Raw genomic sequence first — 12,685 nt, forward strand, 5'->3', positions numbered from 1 at the left:
ACGTACATTGCACGAGTCATGTCACTTCAAGCTGTATGTATAAATTATTAAAATTCTAAACTCTATAATGTTGTAAAAAGAATGAATGCGCCGGAGGTTGAATATGAGTCCAGTTCCTATTTTCTACCGAGTGCAATTTTTCCTTAGAAACTAATGGGGATAGCAAAAAATAAAAGCCTAATGAATGTTCCAAAACAAGTAGATTTGATTTACAATTAAACAGTATGTCATCTGAAAAGGCTGCATGGAAAAAATTGCATGCACCACCAATTAAGCTCATCTTCGAAGAAACCCCATCGCCTGGTAGACATTATTAAGAGTAGTATCTGCTATATCCGTAGCTTTAGCTGCACCCTCTGCTAGAACTCCATCCAAATAACTAGGCTCAGACATGATTTCCTCATAACGTGCCTGGAATGGTGACAAGCAAATGAGTCCTTATGATGAAGGCTTCATAAACACATACAGTCCAACACTCCAACAAGCTTGCCATATTGTCCAATTATTCTTACAAGGAAATAATTTAAACTACACTAACCTGAATGGGTTGTAAATGATCAATTACTGCGTCTGTAATAAGTGGTTTGAATGTTCCCCAGCTCATACTCTGACATTCTTGGGCAACCTCCTGCCAAATTAAAATAAACCAATTAGATTAGCTGGGCTGGTGTACTTCAGATAACATTGACATTGAATATATAGTATCACAAGACCTGTCTAACAAAAGCACACCAATGGAGACTGCTTAAAGTATGAATATATAACAAAGTTGCGACTAATGCTACCAGCTATTTCCTCCCCTTTTCTCCCCTCCCCTTCCCTATAACTGCTGCTGTTCAAACACAAACTTAAAGAAGTAACATTGCACCATCTGTGTCATATTAGAAAGTTGTGGACATAGCAGGTGTTTGGTTGGAGAAACCCTAGAATTTTCTAAAATAAAGCAACACTTACAACCCATGAATCTAATATGGAATGAAGTGTCCTAGAAATCACTTTAGGCATTGGGCAAAAAAGTCTTCATTAGAATTACTTTATTAATAGCCACTTACAACCAATATATCGAAATTTAAAAAAATATATGGCCAGGATCAAATGTGCCACTAAATTGTCCTTGACTTTTAATTTATAGAGTTGAGGATTTGCATTTAAATCACAGGTCTAATGAAAACTCCATACATCTAAAATCCCCTTACCCTGCCCTAGGTAGCAGTCTTTCATCCTCTTTTCTTTTTTGATGAGCATAACCAACAAAATAACTAGACATTATTAAATGACGATAAACTAGAGTTAGCCACAGGGCCCACAGTTACGATCATGTGCTGGTTGGATTTTTTTCCCGTTGCACCTTATGGATAGAACACCTGCCAAACCTCTGCCTAGACGACAAATATGGTCCATGGTACATTTTAGGCTGATGTCTGTAACCTAACTCCTCGTCCTCTTTATACGCTATTTTTGTATTTGTGATGGTCTATTGATTATTGTATTACCTCCTTTGTTTTGCCTGATACAAGTTGATAAATGCAGAGAAGGTTATTGCATTCAGGTCTGTCAGGGTTGTCAAATTCCAGCCTGCATTAGGAATGAAAAAAATTTACTTACAGAAGCCACTAAAATGCATTCATCTTCAACCCTTTTTTTTTTTTTTTTTTTTTTGGGGGGGGGGGGGGGGGATGGGTATGTGCAGAAACATACCATGTAAATGAATCAGTTTTGCAACGTTTGATCTTATTTGCAATAACCTGCATGTATGAACACGAGAGTTAAGTCAAATTGAGAATGAGAGGATAATTTCATATACTGGGGGAGAAGAAAAGCATAATTTTAAAAAAAAAATCAAGATAATATAATTTATTGTTTACATATATATTTTTATGTCACATGAAATAGCACAAAGATCAATGATAAACATTGCATTCCAACCTCCAATTGGAAGGACTGCTTTGAGACATCAAAATTTTAAATTACATGTGTATCACAGAGTAGGAACACGGAACATATTAACTCAGCAATTATCAACTACAATTGAGACAGTCATATTAAGAAACATGTAAACACAGAGTAGGCAAGATTATAAACAATACTCACATCCTTTGGGTCCAACAGATTAATTCGAGACTGATCAGAAGGAGCAGATTTAGACATCTACATAGCAAGAGAGACAATTCATTAGAACAATTAAGCTCCAGCATTCCAGTAAAGATAAGCAGCAGCAATAAGACAAATGACACATAAAAATCTCAAACATTAATGGATTGTACATCTTGTTGAGAATTAATAGTCCAAACATGTAATGAATAGCTTCAACAAGACAAGAGGAGGATCTTTCTTTAACAACAACGACTTTTCAGACTACTAAAATGTAGAAACTCTTAGCAGAAGAAATAAATTTGTAATAGTTCATGTATTACAACTACACAAGTACACTTTTAGAATCTATCTTATTAATTAAGAAGGTAATAGGAATCCTTGGAGGCTTCTGGGGAGCCTCTTAAAAACCCAATCAAGTAAATCATCTCAGAATAATTGTCTATGGAACAAGAAAACCTGAATCTTTGAGATGAATAAAGACAGAACAGAAAAAATATTGCTAATTTGCTAGTATATTACAAACAATATGGTATGGCTTTATTCTCTGCTAATTTGATCTATGCTATGAAAATTTGGAGATGTCATTACCTTATAAAAAGGAAGACAAGAGATAGAAAGGAACAGAGAGATGTTTAAGCTGGCAAGACATAAGCAATTGGCCACATCTCGCCCACAATCCCAATAACTTGTGATTAAATTTCAAAAAAATGCAATCAAGGATAGAGCTAGTCAGGAGGACTAATTGTAATCAAATAGCAATCACCTTTGAAAGACCATCTGTCAAAGACATCACCCGAGCTCCAGTTGGTGGAATAAGTGGTTCAGGTATCTGGTCAAAAAAATTATATGTCAACATGGCATGATAAACTACCAAAACATTCAAATGAAGTAAGAAGCTTTGAATTTAACCAAACATTCACCTTAAAGATTGAGCCCCCTCTCCTACATCCAAAATATATAAGATTTGTGAGACGTCAATGGACTAACCAACTCAATAGAGATGATTTACAAAACTTCACAGCAAGATGTTGTGATCATGAAAAAAATATTTACCCTCCCATTTTCTTCCATTTCCTTCCTCCGTACAAATTATTCACACGCTCAGCTAGCTGTCTTGTCAACTCAAGATGTTGCTTCTGGTCATCTCCAACTGGTACAAAATCTGACTGCAAAGGTAGGCTGCCATAGCATAAGAATTATGCCAGTTCAGGCTAATAGAACACACTAAAGTCCTAAGTAAAATAACAAGAACTTGAGAAAACTAACATAATATATCAGGTTCACAAATGCAATACTCAGCATAAAGCATAACTGAGGCAGTGGAGAAAATTCACTTATTGAGATCAAAGTTTCCTAAATCATATGAAATGTAGGCACACTACAACAAACTAGGATATAGTTAGCAGTATCACCCAAATCATTCACCCATGCCCTGGTGTGGTACCCTCCTGACTCCTCTATGTTCCCATAACAATTCCAAGAGCTAGTATATGCATGTTTAAGGAACAGGACTGTAGGAGGTTAAAGCTCCAAGCAGATCTAGCCCACTAGCGAGGAACTTGAAGGATGGATCTAATCACTTTCATTGGTTATGCCCAAAACACTCTTCATGAAGACAAACTATAATGAATTTCAACTTGACATATAAAAACAGAAATATAAAATCCTCACCTGATATAATAAAATATCAGCAGCCATGAGAACAGGATACGTCAAAAGTGCAACCCCAACATTTTCATCACCCTGCAGGGGAAAAAAAAAATCAAATAGATCACAGCAAGCAAACGTAGTAGTATCATTAAGAGAAACAGTTACCAGAGAAGACATGAAAAAATTGTTCTAGTTGCTTTTAAAATAGATACTTAAGAAACCATATTTGTGCAGCTGATATTGTATAAAACCTGAGTCATTATTATATGTAGATCAGTGGATTTTATACTTTCACAACTGTACAATAGGGTACTATATGGAGTATCAAAGTTTCAAAGTTCGTAACCTTAATGAATGTCAATACTATCCTAGTTCACAAGATTGTTTAACTACATAAGATGAGGGCTTAAGGATACAGCACCTTGCACTAGATGCCAATAAAGAGGAACAGAGAAAGTTTGGAAGAGAAAGTATACCGCTTTACGTGATTTCTCCTTAAATTGTATCATTCTATTAAGCCAGCCAATGGGTGTGGTAGAACTCAGCAACCACATAAGTTCTGCATGTGCTCGGACATGAGATTGTACAAAAACTGAAGCCTGTGTCCACAAGTTTGAGCAGCTGTTTCTTAACTTAATAAAAGATAGGGCACTAAATCAAAAGTTTTAGCGTCTAGAACTAGTTCTTCACCTTTGAAATGTCAACGCCACATGCCAAATAAATAGCTGCTGTATCCTTTGTTGCTTTGGATAAATCCTTAGTTTCATAGGGCAATGTTACCTGTAAGTTAAAGAAATCTAATCTCAAATAGAATCAATATTGGATGGATCAGTGTGTCTGCCCAATTTGTGTGAAAAAAATCACTTTTGAACAAATATCTAGGAGTCATATCAAAATGAATGATATTTCCAAAATACACTTCAACTAATCAGAGTAATATAGACCAAGTCACTAGTTTCAAAATGGATGATAACAGAACATAATTTTATTTTTTGTAACTAAATCACTTATCATAGAATGTAAAATTAATAAAATTTGTCGAGTTTTGGAGAGATGAAATTGAACACATTAGCAAGCTTAAAATGAGGAAACATGGCTCCAAGCATTTCCCTAAAACTATATATTATCAGCAAAAATAATGCTTCATCCCAATCAGGATCAACATAAACCTTAGAGAGAAGGGCAAACAGCATAAAGGAATGAAACATTCCAATCAGTAAATCCAAATTCATAACCAACACACAAATGATAAACCTTGAAAACTATATTTGTTTCAATTATGAACCAAGGATATCCATCAATAAAGAAAAGACAAGCTGAATTGCATAATCCAATTTGTATTTAGATCATTAACAGATGTATTAGGGAAATCTAATCAGGTAAATGCATGCTATCTATGGCTTATCAATGAAGAATGTGTTTCCCTACAAATAATGCTAAGCACAAGATATATACTACATCTTGAAATGCTAATGCTAATCATTTGCCCTTTCAATAAGGAAATGTACTGAAAATATACCGCATGAAGATCAACAATGAAGAAAAATGTTTCATAAGTGTCCTGCAAATAACAACAGGAAAGTGTCAGAAGAGTCGGACCACGTTGTTTTACTCTTGAGAACTAATGGCATACAATAATAAGAGCTTGCTAGCCCATAACAACAAACAAAGGATTAAAAAGAATAAAATAAATGTAGAGATAAATAAATGGAATCGACAAAACCCACCTGAAGTGAAATCCAATTTTTTATGGCACCAAGATAATTTCCTAGATGTAGAGCTCCGGTTGGCTGGACTCCAGAGACAACTCGCTTCCTGCTGTGCAACAAGTTCATTAGGTGAAGTATGAATTAATGTGAACTCAATCTAATATCCAATAGTCTATACACCAACCACATGAAGATTGAAGTCACAAGAGTAGTCCATAAACCTAGAAAGAGCAACACTAATAAACCATGTTGGACTTAATGATTTTGATGATGACACAACCTCACTTACTTACTAACTAATAAGTGCTTGATTGTTTAAGTGTGTACTCAGTTACAAAAACTAGGAGAATGAAGTGTCTTGTAAATATACCATGAGGAACAAGAAGGCCAGAAGCAGAGCTAACCATATAGAAGAGTTCCCTCACAGGAACTGGCGCTTCAGAAATGAAGACTGGAGAAGAGAAGGTTCCCCCAGGGAACAACAACAGAAGATTCAGAGAAGAAGCCTCATCAGAGAAGAGAAGTTCCTTCCAAGGAACAGAAGCCTCGGAGTAGAAGCTTCATCAGAGAAAACATGAAGACTAAATATATTTTTATATTTTAGGATTTATGTAAGTATAAGATATTAAATGGCACTCGAAAAAATCTGTGTGGAATTGGTCTAAAAAGATAAAATTGTGCATGCTAGTTTTTAGGAAAACGGTTGCTTTCTAAAACGTTTATCTTTTGAAAGGGATTTTATTCTGAATTCCGAAAATATCTTGTGCAAAAAGATTTTATTTTATTTTCTTATTTTCGAAAATATCTTCTGAAAAAATAAAATCACCATGTTTTCCAAAACTTACGGCTTACTCTCCCATGTTCTATGTCAGTCGTCATGGGTTTGCACATTGAGGAGTTCATGGTTCCTTAATTCTAGGAACATGATCTTCTTAGTGGGTATGAGTAGTGGCGTAATGGTGTTGCTGCACAAAGAGAATTTTCCAAAGCATTTGTTGATCTATAAATAACCATTGATTTCTGTTGGAAAAACTCACCCTTGCTCACATAAGTTTTCAAGCTTCAAATCGAGTCAAGTGTCAATTCCACACAAGTTCATTAGAGTGTTCTTAATGTTCTTATACTAGAGTTTGTTTTTCTTTCGAGTTGTAATTTGGGGAATGGGGAAGTTCGAGTGAACGTTTGTGTATGAGGAAGAGAAGTGAGGAAGAGAAGAGAAAGAGAAGAGAGAACAGAGAAGTGAGAAGAGAGAAAGAGAAGAGAAGAGTAACAAGTTGGGTGACTTGTTCCTCAGGGTCTCGAATTCGTAGAGGAACTTGAGTTTGAGTCTTTAGCTTGTAATAGGATAATTTGCCCTATTATAGTGAAGATTTTTTTTCCCAAAATCCCAAGTGGTCGTGGTTTTTCTCCTTGTTAGGGCCAAGGAGTTTTCCACGTAAAATCTCTCTTACATTCTTTAGTTCCTTTAGTTAATCTTTCAGTTCCTTTAGCTAACTTCATTTTAATTCCGCAAAAAGTTTGGCTAAATTCTCATACTACAATTTAACCCCCCCTTTTTGTAGTATTCTTTGGAACAACAAACCAAAATAAATTCCAATGTTCATCAACTATCGATTACAACAGACCAGCTCATATTTGAACAATATGTACTTGTTACAATTACAAAGTTATTTTTTGTGAATTTATAGATGGCCGTTTTATAATGGTTTAACAATTACTCGGTCAGGAGGAACTATTGCATTTTGTTTATATGGGGTATTGGGGGTGAAGTTGCCTAAATTTGATCCCTCTAGTACTAACATCGACATCGATATGGTCCTCAATATACACTAGATATAATCAAACAAAGAGTTAAACAAGTCCACCATAAACTACAACATCATCCTACTTAAATACCTTACTTACGATGATGGCACCAGCACAAGGAAAGTATGCTTTTATAACTACATTAGGGCCTGTTCTCTACGGCTTATTTTTAGTTGAGTTCAGCTCCAATAAGTTCAGTTCCGTTCTTAATTTCTTTTAATCATAAAATATTCAGCGCAGTTCAATTCGGCTCCAATAAATAAAATTCTAATGACAAATCGATAAAGGGAAGGCGGAGATTACTTGAGCGGAGGCGGCGAAGGCGACGAGGTTTGAGGCTGTGAAACGACGGCGCTACAGAAACAACGGAAGGTGCATTGAGAATTGCGCTTCAAACTAGGACCAGAATAAGAGCTGCCCCAACCAAAAAACAAAAACAAAAACAAATTAATTACAAAAATAAATCAAAATAGAAAGAATTTGAGAAAGAGGAGAGAGAATATTATACAGTGAAGAAGTGAAGCGAGGAGAGGAGTTGGGAAGTGCGAAGAGGTGAGAGAGGAGAGAACGGCTCATTGTCTCTCTTCTTCTTCCTTTCGACTTTCGACTTTCGACTTTCGAAATTGGATTGTGGGCGTGGATAGGCGTGGAGGATGCGTAGATGGCTCAAGTTGTAAGCGCCAACTAAATGTTTGTTGCGATCGTGTCTCCCAACTTGTGTTCCTTTATCCAATTATGAACTCAATTTTATGGCATAAATAAATAAATTACATATTTTTTGAGTTTGATTTTTTTTTTTTTAATTTAAGTTTTAAATTATAGTTTGAACTATGAAGATTTTAAACTCTATAGTTTGAACACATGTGTTGGCTTGTTTCGGATATTCACTTTACTATTTCTGAATTTTCGGCTTCCTAAATATGTAAGGTTTTTCGTGATTGGGTTGAAATTGCTCACTGGTTGGCGGTGAAAGCTCGTCAGTGGCGGTTTCTTTATATGCTCCTTTTAGCTTTTTGTTTGTTTCGTGTTTCTTTGATAGTTCGAAGTTTTGAACATACAAATACCGATTAAGGTTGATCATTAACATGTTTGGTCATTAACATGTGCAATTGTGCAAACATGCGTCCACATGGCCTCATATTTTTTAAATGGCTACAATTTGCAAAATACAAGTTTTAAATGGCTGCAATTTGCAAATATTCTTATTATTTCCTCACCTATTAAACAAACATGGGAAAATCTATGATTTCTATTCTACAGTTTTTCTTACTTTTCCTCGCCAATCACATTGTTAAAAAGTTACTCGCACTACATTTTTACAATTTCATTATACTAATACTAATTGATTTGAGTTGATTAAAATTGGAATTTGACCTGTACTTTATTTAAAATGAATTGGACCTATACTTTGTTTATTGTTCTTAGTTGAATTGGACCTTTATTCTAGAATTGATCGTTGTAGTTATTTCCTAATAGCATGGAACTATCATTCCTCTCAAAGATAAGTTTGAGTTTGAACAATTTACAAAAATCATTGTGGATAAACACATGAATTGAAGTAAGAGTGAGTAAAGAGTTTACACATGGAGTATGATTTATGAAACTTCAATTTAAAAGGTAAGCAGACTTTTTGTGAATTCTCAAGTCTTTACCCATTGTTAACTAAAGACCTTTTTTAAAAAAAAATGTAACTCACACTAATAGATTTCACAATGATCTATTATTTCAATTTTATCCAATTGTCATATGGCGTGATTACATTTCATTAATTTGTAGTATCAACTAGATGTAAAATGATAATAATAATAATATGTTGTGAAATAATGGGGAAAAAGATGAGAGATTGAGATAGAATTAATCTGTGTATATTATTCCATATGATAAGGTGTATATATACATACAATATATTAGGATTTAATTGGATAAGAATATAAACCCTAGATCTAGATTGTTCCGGAATAATGGATATCCACAAATATTTCATAACACTCCCCCTTGGATGTCCATTATCGAAGACTGTGTCTCATTAAAACCTTATTAGGAAAAACCCTGTGGGATAAAAACCTAATGAAGGAAAAAAGAGTACAACTTTTTTCGTAATACGCTCGAAATGCTGCCTCGTTAAAAACCTTACCAGGAAAAACCCAATATGGGACAAAAACCATGGTTAAGGGAAAAAGAGTGCAGCGCGTAATTTCTCCCCCTGATGAATACATAGCTTGAGGTCTTCTAATGCAATGAATCCAATATAGTTGAGTGTCCTCACACATGACGCAGAATAGTATCATTCCTTGATTTTAATTTCGAGTCTTCCAAATCTTCAAATTTTTTTACTTAAACAAGTGAGTCTTCATATCACCAAACCTATAACCATAATACATGTGTTTGTCCACATTTCATTCAAAATCTCTGTTCAAAGTTGCCTTAACTATTGTACTTATGCCTTCTTCCGGAGGTCGTGAATAATCGAAATTGATGATCATTATAATTTGATTAAACATTCCTTAATAATAATATGGTAACCTATGATATTATTAATGTTGATTTTTCAATCTTGTATGAAATAATTATATAGCACATGTAATTATATACATTGATCATGGTTCTTCTGGACCATGATAAAACAGTATCACGCATAAGTATTTTATTGATTCTTTAGAATATTTATAATTAACACAATAATTCTCTTTCATATACAAATAGTAATTCTCATTACTAACACTTATATGCTCAAGCTTCAGGTTGAGATGTCAATGATTTAGTCACATAGACTTTTCAAGGGATGGATATTTAAATTCGTCGTATATAAGTTCTTCAGGAACTCTTTTTACATGATTCATAACGTGCAATTAAATAAGTGTCATCAATAATTTCATTACAATTATAAGCCCATTGGAATATAAATATCTCTTTCTAATTTTTCATCAAAGTTGTAAATATGTCTTACTATACTTTGACGAACATTCATATACACCACAATCATTGTGAGAAATTAATCCATGCAATATGAGATATATAAAACATGATAACTATTAAACAAATTATACAATGAGTAATGCATATAACAACTTCGAACATATGCAATGAATAATCTAGTAACCTATGACTCACACATGCATATGAATATACATAGTACTCGAAATAATGTAAGACACTGTACAGTGTGGATTTAAAAATCCATATTTCATTGGACTTCGGGTCCATGATAAACTTATGACCATTATCATTATGTCGACATCAAAATGTACATATATTTCAGATCCCTTACTCATTAGTCCATTCCATTATGCGTATGCATATTATTCATCGGTTCCATTATGTACTGATAGGCCGTCGTCGAGCCTACCAAGGATAATAATTCCTATCTTGGCCTCACTAACAATAGTAAGGGTAAGAAAGGGTCGAACCCAAGAGAGGCGTTGAATCAACCACCGAGTACTACCGTTTAAATAAGCTAAACGAATTCTAAATTGGGTTGGTTTTTAGTAACTTCTTCTAACACAATTCAACTAAGCTAAGAGGAGGTTAACAATATTAAGAGGAATCTAGGGCTTGGGTTATACCACTCAACTTCATCACAAATCACAATTAGCATGCAACAATCAAGGTAAATTAATGGGATAAATTAGGGGAAGTCATCTAAAGCACCCAACTACTCTCTCAACCTAGAGGGATTACTTGAATCATGAATACGACCTACTCTCGTGGTTACATAGCATAAAACAAGTGTTAAAGCATAATCACGATGACATAAACATTCCCTTGACCGGTAATCCCTATTCTCATGGCATTTCGGGTCAATCAAGCATAAGGGAGCTAACTCAAGTTCATCTCTCGATCCTTCGTTGAGAAAGCTTGGATAAATAGTTCTAGCAATGGCCATATACAAGAACTAAGCAATTAAACCACTTAAGCTCAACTAATTAACATCCCACAACAACCAAATTAGCACATGCAACAAGTAATTAGTGACTACATTGAGGGTTTTGCCCAAACCCTAGAATTTAGACTACTCACAATCCATGGGGGTTAAAGCAATTAAAGATTTCAAGCAATTCATGAACAAATTCAAACTAAGGATTAAGCTAATTAACAATCCAAAACATGCAAGAACTAGCAAATAATTAACAACAAAGTAAAGAGAAGTAGAAAAGATGAGTAAGAAATGGTTACTATGAAGCTTCAAGGTGAGCAACAATGGTGGATTTTGTCTTCTACAATGATTGAATTTGAATAATTCCAAGCTAATAATTGAGAACTAACTAATGATTTGAGAATTTAATGTTCTAAGACTACAAACTAAGAGAAAAGCTCTCAAAAACTGCCTCCCCCCGTACAAATGAGCTCTAAAGGGGTATTTATATGACCCCCAAATAAAAAGGACGGAGAAAACAAGGAAGGAGTTCGACTGCAGGTCTGCACGGACGTGCCAGATTTGGCACGGACGTGCAAGGCTAAGCACGGCCGTGCCAAGTTTGGCACGGACGTGCAGAGGGGGCAGAATGGAGGCAGGAGCTTCTGCCAAGGTCTGCACGGACGTGCAGCTTTTGGCACGGACGTGCAGACTTGCACGGACGTGCTATCATCTTGCACGTCCGTGCAGGATGCCCTGCCTAGACTGCTTAACTTTGGGAAGCTGTAACTTCTACGTTTCTTGTCGGAAATGGACTTGTGACCAGTCGTTGGAAAGCTCTTGAGACGAACTTTAATCTCCAATTTGAATCGCTTCAAAAAGTTGATAAGATCAAAAGTTATGGTTGGTTGAAGTTGACGCTTACGCAAACGACCTTTCAAGGTTCTCCAAAAGCTTTTCATTTCCCTTTAAGGCATTCCTCCTTCTTCCTCCATGGCTCTATCAACCAAGCTTGCCCTTATCCTTTCTCACTCATGCTTGATCATTTCCATAGTGCTAAAAATAGCTACATTACATCAAAAACACAAACAACCGGTGAAGCATGCATGGTACAAAATTTGCATAAAAATAGGATAAAAAATGAACTTTGATGTCGATTAATAACGAAAACAAGGTTCAAAAGTACCCTAAAATCATGCCAAATAACAAGTTATCATGTACCGGTATCATAAAATTCCTTTAATTTACATTCCGCATGCTATTTTACTATGATATCTAAATACATTTCTCATTTGGTACCATCACAAATTTTCTTACATAATAGGCCATCTATTATAATAATTCAGATATTTATACCACTTTTAGGGTATTTCATACACTATGGTATATACTATTACACTATTAGTGTCAATTGCACTATTTTGCCAAATATCATATCTATTAAACATATCTTTATTTTGTTGGAACCGATCATATACAACCTACACTTCAGGTGTAGTGATTCAAGTACAATTGGCAAGAATTTATCTCAATGTATACACATAATTAATGTGACCAAAATGTATCTTCAACG

General features: G+C 34.8%; 1 protein-coding gene across 2 annotated transcripts; it reads right to left on the minus strand.

Annotated features, from left to right (window-relative positions):
- Positions 1-97: 97 nt before the first annotated feature.
- On the minus strand, positions 98-8,191 carry LOC110730094 (tryptophan--tRNA ligase, chloroplastic/mitochondrial-like). Of its 2 annotated transcripts, none has more exons than XM_021909864.1 (15): positions 7,768-8,191; positions 7,563-7,673; positions 5,472-5,562; positions 5,264-5,305; positions 4,435-4,524; positions 4,221-4,343; positions 3,766-3,837; positions 3,148-3,260; positions 3,015-3,036; positions 2,858-2,923; positions 2,092-2,148; positions 1,699-1,745; positions 1,494-1,575; positions 539-628; positions 98-411 (listed from the first exon to the last, which is right to left on the minus strand). In XM_021909864.1, exons 1-15 carry the CDS (start codon positions 7,833-7,835, stop codon positions 277-279), a joined length of 1,209 nt encoding a protein of 402 aa, XP_021765556.1. In that variant the 5' UTR covers positions 7,836-8,191; the 3' UTR covers positions 98-276. The 2 variants fall into 2 exon arrangements, with proteins under 2 accessions (XP_021765556.1, XP_021765557.1); XM_021909865.1 differs by having other exon boundaries at positions 5,472-5,559; positions 7,768-8,185.
- Positions 8,192-12,685: the final 4,494 nt, after the last annotated feature.

Source organism: Chenopodium quinoa, unplaced genomic scaffold, assembly GCF_001683475.1.
Source record: "Chenopodium quinoa cultivar QQ74 unplaced genomic scaffold, ASM168347v1, whole genome shotgun sequence".
In the NCBI taxonomy this organism is placed as follows: Eukaryota; Viridiplantae; Streptophyta; class Magnoliopsida; order Caryophyllales; family Amaranthaceae; genus Chenopodium; species Chenopodium quinoa.